This window comes from Halyomorpha halys, unplaced genomic scaffold, assembly GCF_000696795.3.
Source record: "Halyomorpha halys isolate HHAL.00 unplaced genomic scaffold, Hhal_1.1 Scaffold400.1, whole genome shotgun sequence".
Classification (NCBI taxonomy): domain Eukaryota; kingdom Metazoa; phylum Arthropoda; class Insecta; order Hemiptera; family Pentatomidae; genus Halyomorpha; species Halyomorpha halys.
In genome coordinates this window covers 479557-499171 of record NW_027106113.1, presented here as the reverse complement: position 1 = coordinate 499171, position 19615 = coordinate 479557, and the positions used below count along the sequence as shown (strand labels likewise).

At 29.2% G+C, this 19615-nt stretch overlaps 1 protein-coding gene across 1 annotated transcript in view; it reads right to left on the bottom strand.

The window, feature by feature from the left end:
• LOC136797346 (uncharacterized) overlaps window positions 1-19615 on the bottom strand; it is a 67505-nt gene that overhangs the window by 36531 nt on the left and 11359 nt on the right. Inside the window, exons 3-6 of the mRNA XM_067053654.1 lie at window positions 11669-11819; window positions 8433-8646; window positions 4090-4219; window positions 3884-4007 (exon numbers count right to left, since the gene is read on the bottom strand). Of these exons, the coding sequence (XP_066909755.1) occupies window positions 3884-4007; window positions 4090-4219; window positions 8433-8646; window positions 11669-11819 (619 nt within the window). The remainder of the gene's footprint in view (window positions 1-3883; window positions 4008-4089; window positions 4220-8432; window positions 8647-11668; window positions 11820-19615) is intronic.

The window sequence follows — 19615 nt, the reverse complement described above, 5'->3', positions numbered from 1 at the left end:
AGCCCTGCAAAGTGGGGCGAAACGTTGGAAAATAAATAGTTGTAAACTATTTTTGTTTCACTATTGACCGCAACCCTGACCATTTCCCTAAATACCATCTTTAATTTAATTTAAAATATTTACATTTAAAAACTAACTATGGTTATGCCATTCTTAAATAAATTAAAAATTAGTAATCTGGTACAAGTTATTTCATATTTTAGTGGGTTCCATGATGTGACAAAACATAAAATGGATTAATAAATCATTCCCAAGGGAAAGTACTAGGAGATGAAGAACACACTAGGCAACTTTGTATGTATATATTTTTTTAAAAATTAGACTGAGGTATTCCTCCATTACATGCAAGTATACTCTCGTTCTCTGTATTTTTAATCCACAATAAACTGAAATGACTCTTTACTTCATAAAGAAATAATTAAAAGATGGTAAATCTCAATCAACTAAGATTGTTCTATTCTTACAAGGAAAGTATTTCATCCGAATAAACTAGATTTCCCTAGAATAAACTGGATTTCACCAGAAAGAACTGGATTTACCAAATGAGAACAGAACATGGTTCAGTAAACAAGGAGAAGAAGCATGAAATTATTTGGGAGGAAATTAGTAAATTATTTAGTTCATTAAATTGTTATTTTGTTGTGATCACATACCGTTTTGTAAATTAAGTCCTTGTAAATATCCTGGTCTGGAAATTTAGAAAATTAGACACTTAAGCAACGGGATCTAATAAATTTTCGTTATATAAAGATAAATTTATTCCTATCAACAAGCACTTACAAAAAATGCTGAAAATTATATATATAAGCTAAATATACGTACATATTTTAAAATTAGAGCACACAAAACCAAATTTTCACGTGAAGAAGTTGTTTTTATTATTTATACATGTTTGTAATTAAAAAAAAGTAAACTAAAAAAAAAAGTAAGCTATACCACACAGAAACATAATGACTAAGATATGTATCACACTAACATGAATTAATCGTCTCTTCTACCGAGCTGGCTAAGATAATAAGTTTTTTGTTTTGTCCTTAAATGTGGTCTCATAATTTAGGAACATTTTACCCCAAAAGAAAAATAATTTCGTAAGAAATATGAACAAGCACAACAGTTCAGGTCTTCCAAGAAAAGAATGATAGTCACTTCTATACTGTAGGAAGCAACTAAACTGCCCAACTCGGGAAACTTCATCTCTTATTTACTTGGAAAGGATATGAAACTACCTATAAATCCTATCTTCTAGAGATGAGTTTTGCGATACCTGGTTAAGAAAATTTTATAGAATAGGATAAGAGGAAACCAAGGAAAAAGAATATCCAAAGCAGAAAACATTTTTTTTTTAAGCGTGTAGATTGCTTTTAAAAAGTATATAAATAAATATAAAAATCTTTATAAAGAATCTTCAATAACTACTACTTGACTGAATACAAGTTATAACGTTAGTTAATACCTTCGATACAATAGGTTGTAAGAATTTTTATTCATGGAACTGTGAAAACAGAATCTCAGAAAGGAAATTGATAAAATTGACCATACGGTGTAATTGAGTAAATATTTTAATGATATATATAAATTGTTATGATACATGTTAAAAATAAATAAGTAATACAATCATAGAAATTATACCAGATGAGTAAAACACTCTTGAACGTCGTAAAATCAAATATTGGGTATTAGATAGTATCCTAAAGAAAATTTCTTTCATCTTAATATCTTAATGGATTATGAATAAAAACATCCATTATGAAATAGTCAAGTATAACATCAGAGTTTATAATAATGATAATAAAGGTAATAAAGATAGAACCCGAAGATCTGATGCCGACACCACCAAGCTATCTACATACATCTTTCCATCGACTCCCCTCCAAACCTGAAGTTAATAAAATCATCGTATTTACGTTTCGGTTTACCCCTGGAATACTTACCCGTCGGTTCAGTGTTTATTAACATTTTATGGATATGCTCGTTACTAAGCCCTACTATCTTACACGCCATAATCCCGAATTATATTTACCAGTGGCAGTTCGCTTATTATGGTCCAAATATTTGACGTAATACTTTATTTTCGAAATCTTTAAGGTGCTGTTCATCTCTGAGTGGAAGAGGCCACGTCTCGTGTCCACAATGAACAGTGGAGAGAATAATAGTTTTATAAATTCTAATTTTTATGTTTTTGGAAAGCACGAGCAAAGCAGTTTCGATATAAGAAAATAACAAGCATTTCCCGCCGTCAACCTCGCTTTCATCTTGTTATAAATTTCGTTTTTTCTAGTTACACTAGAACCTAAATACTCTATCTATTTAAACGTATTTCCTCCTATTTCTATATCACCGATGTTGCCCTCGTTTCTACTGCTAACGATATGTTTTGTTTTATCCGTATTTATTTCAAGACCTAGTTAGTCTATTATTCGAGTTCACCAACGCAGTTATATTTTGTTCTGTATTTTCTTTGTCCTCACTCAATAATAACAAATCATCAGCATAACCAATCACCGGTATTTCCTTATGGTATAAAAATAATATTTCTTCGTGAAGTATGACATGTGTCTATTTAAATATTCATTTTTCAACAACTGTATTTTTTCCCCTAAAGAATAGAAATGTTTTTATATTTCTCTAAATTTAAATATGTATTGCCGTTGTCATTTTGAAAGAAATTGCTGTTTTGATACCAGAAAGGATTAATTTAAATTTAAAAAATAGTGGTAAATTTAAGTTGTATAATTTGGGCATTATTCTAGATTCTTTTTTGTATAATTTATTGTAAGTCTTTCTTAATTGATAAGGTATCCTCTTAATCACCGCTATGGCTTGTCTTACTTAGAATTAGGGATCAGAATTTCAATTTGCTTTAATGCTGTATTCTAGCAAATCAATTACTATATCCCAGGATGAAATGATTAGTCCAAATTTTATTATAAATCGATAGTTTTATAAGGTGTGTCTTCCGACCTCTTCAGAATTAGTTGTTATTAATATTTTAACTATCTGCTTTACGACTAAAAAGTGTTTTTTTTTAATAATTTATTTATTGCGATTTACAACTGTATGAAAGTATATACAAGTACTTTTGCTGTATTGCTCTGACATGATACAAACATGTGGAGAATCTATTCATTGATAGAACTCCAATAACATTTCTAGAGGAGAAGATCTCGAGACCATTTTCTTTTCAGATACCTAGGAAGATTATTACAAGGAGAAGCCAGGTTAGACAGAAGTGGATTTGGGTGGTCGGAAAGTTTTTCATGGAAGGATTGGTATCTGGTTCTGGTCAAATCGGCGACATATGGAACATCGAGGTCCTGATGGATGGCTTGAATTGTGACAAAGTAAGGAACATTAAGGATTTTGTAATTTGGCTGTAAGGATTGGATGCGAGAGAAATTCGAAGGTTTAGTGGACCCCCCAAAGCTCAACTCCGTATATCCAGATAGGCCTTATAATAGTCAAGTAGATCAGTCTTTCGTAAGGAATTGGAAGTTAAGACCATTTGTCTAGTAAATGTTGTAATAGTCGGAATCAACGAGGAGTTTCCTATCTTTTCAGTATTGTATGAGGATTCCATATCACGACTTAAAAGTTACCTTCAGTTTTAAAATCAGTTAAGTATAATTTTACAAAATAAAAATAAAATATTTTTAGTCTTTGGGTATTTTAGACTTGTCTAAAATTAATTATTACTAAAAAATCAAAGTAAACATCACTTACATTAACTTTAAATTAAACAAAAAGTACAGAATCAGCAGCTTTTTAAAAGCAGTATAAAAAATTGTTGGTTATAAAAAAACCTGTGATTATTCTAACATACAAATATGTACACGAAATTATTTTTATTCCTTGTATAAAATCATAATAAATGTGTTAAACTCACAGCTGTTGTCGGAGGTGGAGCTGTAAATTTCATCTGCTACGAGGTCTTTTATTCTCTTCAGCAGATGGACGTTTTTGGGTGTCGTCTCGCTTAGGACGATGTAACATGTGAAGACAGCGAAACCCTGTATAGAAGGAAAAATACAATTTTTTTTTTTATAGTTATATTACTTTTTTTAGGATATGTTTTCAATAGCTTGATCTTACCAGCGCTCCACTGGATATGCTGAATGCGTTTTGGGCAGCTATCGTTGGAGCATTAGCGTAAATGATGCTGCATGAGGACATGATCACCATCAGCAACATGAGCACTGCCGACCTCTTTACCAGGCCAGCCCTTGGGACAAAATATGTGTAAAATAGTAAAATATTTTAGTTTAATAATATATAATTATAGTATCTATTATTTTTTTGTTAGAGATTAAATAGAAAATGAAAAATAAAAAACAAATATTTGTTTAGACTTTTGATTTCCTTTTATATTTCTCCTACGTTTCGGACCTCAGGCCATTATCAAAAAATCCTTTACAATTAATTTTTCAGAATATTAAAATTGCTTTCCTGTTGCAGGATACTATGCCCAAGCCGATTTTAATAGTTTATTTATATTTCTTATTTCATTACTTCAAATATTTAGCCGTGTTCTTATATACACAATACACAAATTTACACTAATATGAAAAACCTCTTTTTCACGAGTAGAAATGTTTTGAATTATCTAAATTAGAAAACTTTTAAACTTTTGGAAGTGATAATCTAAGAATATAAATAATAATATCGACTTTGACATAGTAACCTGCAACAGGAAAAATTTCATAACTTGGACCAATCAACCGTAAGGGACTCCTTAGCACTAGGTTAACACGATTCGTCAATTTGACGGGATTCAAAATTCGAAATGAATTTTAAAAAAAATTAGCAATAATTTTTACCATTTTGCATCGTAAATTAATCATTTTATCTAAAGAATTTATGCACAAAATTATTTTTTCCTAAGCTTTCTAATTGTATAAATATGTATCAAAAGTATGTCTATCTCTACGAAACCCTTCAAATTGACGTTCTAGCTAATTACAGAAACAATCGTTAATTGTTTGCTTCGTTCATAAAATCATTCCTCTAGTAATTAATATAAGAGTGAAAGAAAAGTTTTCTCAATCACGCCTCGATAATGTCTTTAACGAAAACCATCAAGTTGATTTGTGCTCTTAGAAATAGGTAATTCAGAAATGTCCCAAAATCTACCCTTAGAGTCGAAACGTAGGGTAAATATATTTAAGTGTAATAAATATGAACAAAGCAAGAGATAAGAATCGAAAGATATTTGTGTTTTAAAATAGCATAAATTGTTTTATAAAAATACATTAATACATAATAGTATTAAGGGAAGTGGGTAGCTTAGAGATAAGGTACTGTGCTACTAATTCCAAGAAAACGGGTTCGAATACAGCTATGGTAGAAAATTATTTTCTGTTTCACTGTAGTCGTCAGTCAATCAGTCATCTGAGGATTCGGGAGAAATCTGGGATCCACCCAACCTCATTAAGTGGGGTTTTAAGGATTTTTATCCAACTCTTAATTGGATAAAAATCTGGCGGCTGAGCGTGATTCTAACTAAATCACCTCCTTGCACAACCGTTAGTCTAGTAACAGTACTTCTTTACAAAGTACAATACCTCTAACCCTTCATGGTTTATCGCAGTACAGATTTAGTTTTTATTTATTTTTTTAAAATATTGATATTGTCAGTTGATAATCATAAGAACTTAAGGCTGTGATCCATCATGTAGAGAAAAAACGTTTCAAACTGTTACAAAATTCTAAATCAAATTACAATAATTAATTTTATATTTTTGTTTCCAATATTCATTCTGTTCCCTAGATTTTACAACAAAACTGACATCGACTGCTCCTATATTTAATAAGCGTTAAGAACACCCCTCGCGCTGTGAAAACACTTCTTTTTTTTGATGAATGATCCTCAACAAGCCAAATAAAATCATAAATTAAGACTACAGAAAATAAAGTATCTTACAATTTCCTTAATGTTTAAATGAATTTCACTTTGGGATTTCCTCAATACTGTTATAATTTAACAGTTATTTTGATCCGTTATAGCCTTTTTTTTCTCCGTTTTTTGACTTTGACATGTTCTTGACTTCCTTTTTGACGTGTCTGTTTTCCTGAAATCTGTCAGGAGCCATATATATATATAAAAAAAAACTTTAAAAAATAAAATAAAATGAATACTTATCTTAAAAAAATAAAATAAAATGAATAATAATCTTAAACAAAATAAAATAAACTCGTATTTCATTCGTTCCCAATGTAGTCTTTAAATACAATTATAAAAAAAAATAATGAAATCAACAAATGCTTTCATAATATTTTCGTAATGAGGCACTTTTATTTTTATCCCTTTATCTTAATACCATAAAATGGTCTAATATCGTTTGGGTAAATTATTATGCTGTTTTCAGCGACTGATAATAGTCTTTCCCAATGAGCTTAGATTTTGTTTTCAAATAATACTAAGCCATTTTTGAAAAATACTGGAAACCTTTAGTGACTTGATAAATTAATATAACACATATATGTAATATAATATTTTCGTAGGTGATAGAAACGATAGTACTCAGATTAACGCCATAGAAATAAATACCCTTTTTTCTGAAATTGTTTGAAAATTTAATAACTATGTAGTGTGAACTTCAAAATTATAGAGAAATTCCACGAAATATACTTTCCTTGTTTGGTTTCCAGGCGGATGGGCTAATTAGTTCATCATATCGGGAATTACACCGTATGCTTACAAATTAGGTGGTCCTTGAATTTTAGCGGTCTTCGCACAAAATTTATCCTTTTTGCGCAATGAGCGCTAAAATTACATTAATTTTTTTTTTCAATAATAAACTTTCATGTCTTCTTCATTTACATGTTGGGCGTAGGTTCGAAAATTTTTTAATCGTATGCTCCAATCTTCAATTATATTTAAAAAAATAGATTTTATCAACCAATTACATTGACTGCGAAATTAAAATGATTCATATATCGCATAATGTGTGTTAATATCAGTTATTAATGAGAAAAGTCAAATCTCAATTTATTGAATATCAAATCAAATCCTTTAAAATAAACATATAGAATTAAGGATAATATAAGGCCATAACATAAAAATATAATGATAATTGATTTTTCACTGTATATATGAATGATATAATTTTTTTTTATTTTATTAATTTATTGATATTTACAACTGTATAAAAAAATACAACCAGTAAATTTGATCATAATGACATAATGATATGATACAGGATGTAGAGAAACTACCCAGTAGTAGAACTCTAAAAACAGTTTACAATATAAGGTCACGAGGCCATCTTCTTTTCAGGCGCCTCGGAGGATTGCCAGGAATGGAAGAGGAAGCAAGGTTAGAAACGAGTGGGTTTGGGTGGTTAGGGAGTTTATTATGGAAGGAATAATATCGGGTTCGGGCTAGATCGGTTACATAAGGAACATTTAGGTCTTTATGGATGGTTTTATTAGTAACAAAATAAGAAGCATTGAGGATTTTGCGAAGGATTTTGGATTGTAAAGATTGGATACGAGAGGAATTCGAAGGTTTAGTGGAGCCCCAAGATATAAATTTAAAAGTGAATGTAAAAATTTGATAAGATCTAATTTTTAATAAAATAATTGGAGATTGGACCAGATAATTGGAATCCTATTATTTGTTCGAAACGTCGACTAATAATTAAATATAGAAATAAGAAGTAGTGCGTTTTTTTTTCATGGTAAGTAAAAAAAAAATTGAATCTTACTTTGTATTTTTTAATTATAAAATTTATTATAATATCAATTATGTGTTAGTATTATTGTTATAGCCTGTTATTACGATTACAATTTTATTCTTAAAATGTGTTTTCCGATTTACCCATAAGTATTACAAATTAAAATTGACTTGTCTTATTTTTTATTGATGAAATAAACTAAAGGTATAAACTGATTATAAAATCGACCATCAAAAATTCTTTTTCATTAATGATTTACTAATTTAATTTATTCTATTGAATTTTACTTAAATATATGTATATGTTTTTTGGTTTTAATGGTTAGAAGCTCGGAAAGTACTATGCGATTATGAAATAAAATACATGGGATTGGGTCATCACTCCTTCGTAGTGTCGGTGAGTGTTGCTTCCAGGAAGCTCGCCGTCTTGTGAACCCCGAGGGAGGGAGCAAAGGAGATGAGAAGTAGTATGGTTTTACATAATGAGTAATCAACCATTTTGGATAAACACTCATATAAGTATTTTCCAAGCTCGACGGTACATAACCTTAATTACCTAAATTAACAAGCACCAAACGCCTCAGAGCACTTAATTAATTAACCTTACTAAAAACGGGTATGCCTTAGTATATATTATTATCTCTAGTATGACCTTGTTAAAAACTTTCTTGTCTAAGGAAAAATAAGTACATGTACAATCTTTTTTTTGTTATGATTATCAATTATTACCAATAATGAATAATAAACAGAGCTAACTCACCTGGTTGCAATGGACGGTTTGGCCTTTGCCGGTAGCCTGGCCGCCATCTTGCAGGCTAGGTCGGCTCCTATAGCGACCTCCATCGTCGCCAGAGCCGCAACGTAAGCTGCTGAGACGTAGAAGGCCGGTGATCCGGGTCGAAGCCACCACCAGCTTTCTTGTCGAACGAATCCTCCGGCCACAGTCGACGAGAGGCAGCAAACACCACACAGCCCTTTGAACATCATGACAATGAACTATCCAAGTTGTATGCCAATGTGATACTGTTACAAATACTGTCATAATTCGAAATTTATTTTAAAAATTTAAGATTAATATTCTCAGTGGTATAATATGTCCATTAAAGTTCATATCACGATCATCAATGGTAGTATAATTTTTAACATATTAAGGATATTAAGAAAAAAATTTATATAAGCAAATCAAAAGCAGAAAATTAACGATCTATGATGAATGACTGGAGAATTTTCAAGAGTATTATTAATATTATTATCATTTATTATTAGAAACAGTATTTAGTGAAGAAAATTGTTTAAATTTAATGAGATCTCGTAAGTAATCAATTCTTTTTTAATTCAAATAAAATTTAATAAGAATATGAGTAAAAGGTATATGAGTACTGAGTAAACAGTAATTATTTCATTTAATAAAAAAATCCGAAATATAAAATATATATAGTACTGAAAATAGTAAGATATATCCAAAGTACTCAATAGCAATTCCGATTACTTTACTTTTTTATTTAAATCTTTTTTGAGTATTGATTACAATTACTCGAATGTGAACAGATTTAGGTATAGTTTCTCTTCACTCATTCACAAAGATTTTCTTAAATATAGATTATTTTACTTGTACCTTCAAAAGTTTTGACTATGAATATAGTGCTTTGTACTCAAAATTTTGAGTTCTGTTTTATTTTACAAGTAAAGTAATCTTACTGAGCTACTTACTATAGATTTACAACTTGTTCAACTCTGCTTTGGAGGGTAGTAAAAGTGTTATAAGACACAAAATAGCCGAAATAGGTTAAATTTTATATAAGCTGAAAGTCTGATATAAATCAATTTTACCACTCTTCCTAGATATTCCTCCTGTTTAATTTGAAAAAATAATTTTGGATGAATAAACTCTTGATCAATATCGATCATTTTAAATTTAAATGTTATTCGAGATAATGGTTTTAAAAATCCTTTTTCTACTTTAATTGATAGGAATCAATAGATCAGATTCGAATAATACAAACTGTGGAGTTGCTCATTGTTCTGAAAGCAGTGTGTAAAGTTTAACCCTTTCTGAAGATAGATAAAAACTTTTTTCTACTTCCTACTTGAACGATTTTGTAGCTCAAGGATTCAATCATCAGTAATTGGAACTATTGGATATTGTTATCAAACGTTTTGCCGGATCAAAGAAAAACTATTGAGCTGGTCCAACTTGGAATTCCTGCGTAACGAATTTTGACAAAAAAGTTTCTCTTATTCAATTTTGTCACTTGAAGGAAGGTCCTGAGATCAGAGGAACGATACATTTCTATTTACATTGACTCAAAAAGTTGTGTGTATTTCTTTAAATCTCTTAATATTACTCTAATCTTATTTTAATAAAAATAAAAAGAATATACAATAATTGTAGTTTATGTTATTTAACCATTGATTGAGGATTCCAAAGACGGCACACGAAATAAGTGGAATATGAAATATTGTTATTTTACAAAAAAACAAAAAAAAAAAAACAGAGCTACTTTTTAATGTGGACCTAATAACCAGTTATAAGAAATAAATGAAATTATTTTTTTGTGCTTCTATTTGTAGATTGATATTTTCATTCGACGCTTTATGATAAATGGTCTCTGCAGCAAACAATTGGGAAGCCACAGCATATTTTGATCGAAATTGGTTGGGTGCAGATTAAAATCGGTTTGGACCCTGGTGTATTTTTATCTAAAGCTATGACTTTTAATCAAGAGTTTTCTTTAGTATTTACGGTTTTGTTGATCGAATCCGACAAACAAGAAACTAATAATTTTTAGAGTAGTATAAAAAATGTAAAACAGATTTTTCGGTTCATTATTCAGTAAAAAAAAAAATTAAATCAAATAAAAATCAATAACACAAGAATGAATGAAAATATTCAGGATGAAAAATTTATTTTGCATTAATATTAAAATTATTGAAATCCTGCGGTTCCACCTGCTTTAAATGACAGCTAAATAAAATTATAAAATAAATAATAAAATATAATGTGAAAATGATCGACTACTGAAAATATTTTTAGATTTTATCCCTATTTATTAATAAGTATTACAAACGAAATAAAGGTTTTTGGAACTACATGCATAAAAAGAGTTCGTTGTTGTTATCTTTTTAATTTAATAAATATTCTAGAAAAATCTCAACGTCCAAAATACTTTTTTTTAGCTGCAATTTTGTTTTCAAATACCATAAAAAAATTAATAATAAATACAATTTTTTGGTATGAATTTTAGAAAATGCCCTACTGAAAATGATTTTATTATCGATTTTAAACCACAAGAATAATTAACAAAATAGTATCGAAATACTGTAAAATTGAAAAAGCCTAAAATATTTACTCAGTTTGACTTTTACGTATTTACGTATGGAATATATAGTAAGAAAACTATTACAATCTTGAAAAATTTCGGATTCTAGTCTTTGACGGAAATAATAGGTTTTGAGGTTCCGAGAGTTCAAATTACCTGTGTGTATTGGCCTTTTGACAAAAAGTAGTACTTGTGAATTATGAATTTATTTTACCAAATATTATAGGAACTGCTACGAGCAATGTTAACACCAATAGAAATTTTTTTTTCGTAAACTTACTTAGATTCAATTTGAGTGATAATGGAAATCTATATTCTAATATTCTCTGAGATACAGTATTTCAAAAAATAATTATCTATTAAAGGCCAATAGCTATTTTAATAAAAGGGTTTTATTAATTTTTATCATGTGGCTGATCGCTTTTAAGAAATTTAAAAAAATAAAATTTTAGGCTATTTAGTTTTTTCGGCAAGTTTTATATATCCTTATTTTTTAAACTAATAATGTAATATTTTACTGCATGAAATTTTCTGTAATTGATACTACACAATATTTTTATTTTATTTTTGAAAAAAAAATCAATCCTCGTCTTAGTGGGAATTATGTCCACATATCTATTTTTTCTTGTATCATTTTCACTAATAACTTATAGAGATTATTTAATTGTTATATTACCAGTGAGAATAATGACGACTGTCTGCTTGAAATAGCGCACCATCGGGAACTTGAGAACCTCTGAATAGACTATTACAGTTTTGGCAAACTGTGAGGAGATGGCGATGAGCAGAAACAGCTGCAGAGCGATACACAGGCAAGCATAGTAGTCCTGGAATAAAATATTCAACGAAATAAATATAACAGTATAATTTATATTTCATAGTTCTGACGTTGCAGAACTTTATTCTAACTAATTATTTAATGAGGCTATGCTCAATAAATTCAAAAGTAATCTATTTTTCAATAATATCATTTAAGTAAGTTCGAGAAGACTTGGGTCAGGGTTGTAGAGGTCCACCTAGTAATAAGGTTACGTTGTGGCTTAGATGCCGCGTGGGTCTGAAGTCACCTTTAATTGGTAATTCGTGAAAGTATTGAATTTGAAAAATAAATCTGTATGTGTTTCTATTTTCTATTTTTTAAAAAAGAGAAAAAAGATGTGAATGATTTCACTTTTTAATAAAATTAGAAAAATATATGTTCACCTTTAGGGACTCCTGAATATATGAGAGTATATCTGTTATACAGACTTATTTCCCCAATTCCTTTCCTTTCAACCTCAGATATACCTAAAATATTCACCTTGTATTTTGATTTCCTCTACGAAAAAATAATATAAACAAATAAATGAAAGAGGGGGTAGGTAAGGACATCAAATTCTACATCTTAAAAGCAATATAACTTCCACCATTATTATATGGCAGTGAATATTGGGTCACCCAAGACAAGCGCATGAGCACGAGCGATTTTTGTGAAGTATATTGGGCAAAACTAGAAGAGACAAGATAAGGAATAAAATAATAAGAGAAGACTTCAAATCCCCTCAGTGAAATCAGTGATTGAACACCGACAGCCCCGATGGTATGGACACGTCTGTAGAATGAGGGAGAAGACAGTGTCAAGAAAATGTATGGAGACGAGGCCGACTGGTAGTAGACCACGAGGCAGACCTAGAAGAAGCCAACGACTAGGTCTGGAAATATGAAAACTCTGGGTCAGATGAAGAGGCTTGCCAGAGACCAAAATGTGTGAACCAAATGATTAGAGGTTCCTCCATGCTGAAAGGATCTTTATGAGTATGAGAAAGAAAAAGAGAAAAAATATATGATAGGTCTAAAAGGGTCTACGTTTTATAAAATCGGTAATACATATTTATTTTTACTAATTGCGTATAACAAAAGTACAATATATACATAAATTAAAAAGCGAAGAATATTTTGATTAACTATTTATTTATTGCCAATGTTTCGACCCACAATGTAGGTCTTTATTAGGGCTAAAATAAAAAAGATATAAAGACGTCAGAATCAATGTAAAAAAAGTCAAATTAAATAAAACAGTTGTAATGGTAGAGGTATGTAGTCTATCAAAAACAAAATAAAATAATAAAGAGGATAAAGGTTAATTAAAAAAATAACTAACATAATATAGATAACTGAACTGATACAATATTAATTATTGTGAGACAAGGTAACTCACATTAATTAATAATAAACTCGTAAGCTAATAATATAAAGGTAGTAGAAAATATAAATTTACCAGTTTGTTTAGTGGCGCCAAACTTCATTGGTCATCAACGCCATCTATATTTTATTTAATTTTGCTAATATTCGTTAAATTTTATTTATTTTTTAATTTGATTATTTATTTTCTTTTCCTTTTTATTCTTCCTTCCGATCAAGTTATATTTTTGTCAGTAAATTTTGTGATTTCAAAAACTTAAACACCAATTCTATTGCCTTATCATCGTCTCCATGAGTTCTTGAGATATCTTGGTTCAGTCCCAAGCTACTAAAGTGCGGTGTGAAATATGGGCATCGTTGGATAGCATGGCTTATTGTTAGATTGTTATTGCAATACTGGCAGTTCGGAGGCGTTTCTTTTGAAATAAGATAGGAGTGGGTGAGCCTCGTGTGACCTATTCTCAGCCTGGTCAGTACAACTTCCTCTCTACGGCATTTACGGCTGGACGTACCCCAGGGCTTGACATCCTTTTTAATAATTTTTAATTTACTCATTGGGCTTCCATTCCACAAAGATTGGCATTTATCTTTGACTTTCTTTACAAGAGGCTTGCTTATCTCTGACGGAGTTAAAATTGCTTTACCCCGTCCCGGAAGCGCGAATGCTTCTCTTGCAGCGTGATCAGCCAGTTCATTCCCTGGGATTCCTACATGGCTTGGAACCCATATAAATGTTACTGACATACCCATATTGTGTAGAGTTATTAAGTGAAAATGGATGCAGGAAATTCTCGGATGTTCTGGATACATACAATCTAAAGCTTTTATCTATTGCTATTGCATTTAGTTCGGCTGTGAATATGTTGCATTGTTTGTGGAGTTTAATTCTGTAAGTTGAGTCATTAGTTACAAAGGATGATGCTGCTGTTTATTACTATTATCTCCTCAATCAATTAATCAATCTTGTCAATAACATATTTTCTGTTGAATCAGTTTTCCTTTTTAATTTTATATTGGACATATTTAATGACACCATCATTAATTTTAAAGATTTATTCAATTTAGCTTTCTCGTTTAATTTATCTATGATTTTAACTAACAGGATTTTCCGGTCTGCATGAAGAATAGCAAACAGTTAATATTTGTTAGCTGCTATGACATCTTATTAGTAATCTATTTTTGTTAACTTAGTTTTCAGCTATATTTACAAAATAATTTATTATAGAATTTATATTTATATTAATTAAAGATGCCAAATACGTAAATTAAAGGACTATAGTTATTATTAAACAAATTATTTTAAATATAGTTTAACTTTAAATTAATATATTAACAAATAAGATGAAATTCAAATCATTATCCTATATTTATGTCATATTTCGAATACTTTTTTTTTTATAATTTAGTTTTTATAATTATTAATCAAATCTTGTATTAAGAAAATCGGTTTAGCTTATTATTTTTAATTTCTTTTTCATTGCTTTATCAGTGCTGTTTGTAAAACAGTACCTTTCTTTATAGTCATCTTTCTAATTAGAAATTTTTCTAATACTGTCTAAAGTTCATAATATCAAACAAAGTTTAGAATGAAATCAGTTGGAATAAATAAATAAATAAATTATACATTATTAAAATTTAAATAATTTGCAACAGGAGTACAAGTAGTAAATGTATGTTCACAGTGTTTTTTTCATTTGCAATGTATAGGTAAACATTACTAAAAGTGAGTGATTCGTGTTTTTCATTTCTATTACAATCGTTTATATGAACAAAGGTTATGAAATTAATATATAAAAGGAATGAATTCCTACAATTCCGAAATCAAATGTGTTCACGGAACTGGAATATCAAAGGCATTGGAAAGCCTATGCATGTCACAAGCCCCAAATAATTCTCTGGCAGTAAAATAATTGTGATATTGATACTTTCTGTGACATTGTTTATAAAAGTAGCAATCCCATGACAAGCCCAAAAAGAAACAATATAAAAAATTATTTATCAATCCTAAAACTATATCAAATATCAGAATTTGATATAGGCCAAGTAAATACTGCAAAAAAAAAATCAAAATTATGAATAAAATCAAAGAAATTTGAATAAATAATAGAATGTTATCATTAAAAAGAAATAAAACAGAACAGTCTAATTTAAGAATAATTTATCTTTGATCTGTTGAACTTTCAGGTAAGATATGGATCTGAAGCTACAGAAAAATAAAAAAAGTATAGGACTTTCGTAAAATCTTTGGAAGAAATTATGTTGGAAATTGCGACGAGAGGTAGAAGGACCAACAGTTGGATAAGAAGAATGACCAACCTCCCTGATATTTGTGAGTGTTCCCACAAAAGAATATGGAAATGAATAGGTTATATAATAAGAGCCTTTGGGGAAGCAAAGGGTTAAATAAAAGAGACTTGGTGTATCATGAAGGATGATGGAAAGAATTTCTGCTTATAAATTTATAATTCTCAAAATATGTATAATAAACAAATTATAAATCATCATAAGTGTAATTATAAGTATGAATTTGATAAGATAAAAAATATACAACGATGTTTAACATAATATATAAACTTAAACTATATATGATATTATAAATCAGAAGACTGCTAACTTCTAATAAAAAAGGAAAACAAATGAAAAAAAGAATCAATCACAAGTAAACTAAAAATAATAAACAAAAAAGTACAATTATTGTTAATATACATATTTACATGTTTGAACAAAAATCAGAATTAAAAAATACAGAAGATAAATAAATAAAGAAACGAACGTAAATGGTAATGAAAAAAAAAATGAAATATAATAAATCCTCTAACAAATAATAAAGCTTAAGGATATAATTCCAATAGAAATAAATAAAGCTAAAACGAATGAAGTATCGTATATATAGTGAATAATGTGATGTATAAGACAATTTTATATTTATTTTAGAAATGAAATAAAATAAATCCTCTAACAAATAATAAGGCGCAAGGATATAATTCCAATGAAAAGAAATAAAGTCAAAACGAATGAAGTAGCGTATATATAGTGAATAATGTGATTTATAAGACAATTTTATATTTATTTTCCTTGCATGACATGTCCATGAACCAGTAGCGACTATAAATACCCATTAAGATGTACCCCTTATTTAAAAAAGGTTGACTCTAGGAATTTTTATGAAGTATAGTAACTTTAGTAACCAATATTTCTAATTTTTCGGAAATGAACACGACCTGACCTATGTTCTTTGTCTGTGACTAAAGAGCGGAACAGTCAATTGTGTTTTAGAATTATGGTTTAACGTATAAAAACGTTCGGTTAACTGATAATAGATAAATTACATGACTGAAAACGAAATCGGACTGCTTCAAATAATAAGAAGCTCAAAACCTTAAAATCAAATGTCAGTAAGCGAGCCTTCACTAATGTAGAAGAAAGAAGTTAGTTATAATATGTCTAAGAATAGAACACTTTCGGTTGACCGATGACCATCTGATGACAAAGAGATCCCTCTACTATGTAATTTTGCTAATACAGTGATTCAGATCTTTGAGGATTGTCCTCGATACAGTGAGAACATTCGACATCACTCCAGAGCTTTGGGCGGCAATGAGAAGGATATTAACAAAACCATTAAGTTAATTGATATCATAAGATGTTCACTCAGGTGTGAATCTGATATGAATGTTATAAATTATCATTAAATAATGATCACAACTTTTCATTATCATCATAAATTGTCCTTATCATTATTGCAAAGCGTTATATTCATTATCAAGAATTATCATAAACTATCATAATCAGTACCTATAATCGGTGTAAAAATTCATTAATTTTTTTTAAAAATCTACTTTGTTTTTTCATTTCTTATTCTTTTATTTTCAGTTACAAGGACAATAATAACTATCCATAGTTTTTTTTGTCTATAAATTAAAACAACGTCCAGAAAACTTACTTATTGGCTTATGCTCATCTAACGAGTTTCATTTATCAACAATAAAATCTTTTTTCGTTAAGAATTTTTGTTTTATGTGATAATCGATCAGCATACAAAAAAAAACTACGTTGACGTCTGACTTGACTAGCTCTAGAATGTAATTTTGAATGGTATGTGAAAGGATTTGGATATGCAAATACCGCTCGGTCATTTTGAAGAATCTCATAACAACTCGCAATGAAAGTCCAAAATGTGTTTGAAATACAATTTTTAGGCATGCCGTTTTCCAATTTCAAATTCTTCATAAATATTGCTCGATTAAACTATCTTAAAGGCACCCCTTTTCGTTTTAAGAAAATATTTCAAAAGTGATGTAGGATCAGATTTTTTTTTTTGTGTTATGATCTCATTTTGTGATAGTACAAGAGCCCAAGAGGAGAAAAATGGTAGTTATCTCACCCCAATTTTTGATTACATTAATGAAAACTATATATAATTAATAGTCAAAATTGACTTTGAGTCTGCCAAGTATTGGTAGGGGGAATAATAAATGGCGGCTGTTTCAAAGTGATAAAAAAAAACTATTTTTTCATTCGGAGCTCCATATCATAAAAAGTAGGAACAACCCAAGAAAATCTAAGAGAACGTCATTTAAAGTAGAGTAAATTAGCTAAACTACAATCCCTAATAGAGCTATTTACGTTCAATAGTTCTCGAGATATAGCTTTATAAAAAGCAACATTTCATAAAAATGTACGGATCGTACTCAAATATCAGTAGTTAGTTAATTTATTTTCAGAAATCAATGTCACGAACTATGTGACATACATATGTCAGTTAGAATTTGCTAAAATGTATGTCCTAACAGAGCTATTTACGTTAAATAGTTCTCAAGATATAGCTTTTTAAAAAACAATATTTCATAGAAATTTCACTAAAAATTTCTATGAAATGTTGTATGGAACGTACTGAAATATCAGTAGTTAATTCATTTATTTTAAGAAATCTATATTTCAGGAACTATGTGGCGTACAGATGTCTATTAGCACTCAAATTAAAGCTAGTTTAATGGACAATAAAGTAGTTTATGACCTTTACCATCGTAGAAATAGTAGTTTTCATGAGATTTACTAAAATAAATTGATTTATAGTTGTTCGAACAATAAGTTTTATTTATGAAAAACTTTATTTCATAAACCATTGGACGTACAGATGTCTGCCAGCACACAAATTAAAGCTAGTTAATTTTACTATAATATAGTTGACGACGTTTATCTTTGTAGGAGTAGTAGTTTATATGATATTCGACTAAATAAACTCACAAAATGTTAATTTATAGTTGTTCGTATAGAATGTTAGTTTTTTTAAAAATATATCTCTAGATCCACAAGACGCTCACATGTCTATCAATACTCAAAATAAAGGAAATTTAACTTACTATAAAGTAGTTTATGACATTTATCTTCGTAGGGGAAGTAGTTTTAATGATATTTACATATGAATATAAATTTGGCAAATGAGAATTTGTCCGAACAACTATAAATCAATTTATTTTAGTAAATATCATGAAAACTACATTTCCTACGAAGGTAAATGTCATAAAATACTTTATTGCTCATCAAACTAGCTTTAATTTTAGTGCTAATAGACATCTGTATGTCACATAGTTCCTGAAATATAGATTTCTCAAAATAAATTAACTAACTACTGATATTTAAGTACGATCCATACATTTTTATGAAATATTGCTTATTAAAAAGCTATATCTCGAGAACTATTGAACCTAAATAGCTCTATTAGGGCTTACATTTAAGCAAATTTACTCTACTTTAGATGATGCAATATCATTTCATCTCCGAATGAAAAATTAATTATTTTTAACACTTTAAAACAGCCGCCATTTTTATTACCCCTACCTATACTTAGCAGACACATCAATTTTGACTAGTAATTATACCTAGTTTTTAATTAAGTAATAAAAAATTGGGGTGAAAAAAACCTTTTTTTCCTCTTGGGCCCTTGTACTATCAGGACTCTAACCAGCAACAGCTTCAATTCAGTGACAATAGTATATGTTTCAAGAAACATTTTGAAACGTGTGCAGCACACATGCTAAGTTTTTAGTATTATTTATTTGGCTGAGATCTTAATGTTAGTAAATTAACAGAAAATAAGTTGGCCTCAACACTTGAAATCTTGTACATGATGATTATCTCAGTACAACTCATAATTTTATATAAAAATCTGCTTGAAATATTGCGAATTAATAAGAAAAGATGTAATTTTAAACAGTTTATACATTTGTGTTTTTTTTTTGTATTCGTGTTATTTTTCTGGTGATAGAGGATTCTGAAAATTAAAAAAAAATATATATACTATATCCAACTCATATATCAAACTAATGAACTTATCGTAATACTATCCAGCCATGTATAAGAGGGAGAGAGGGAGGGAGATAGGGAGAGAGGGAGGGAGGGGGAGAGAGAGAGAGAGAGAGAGAGAGAGAGAGAGAGAGAG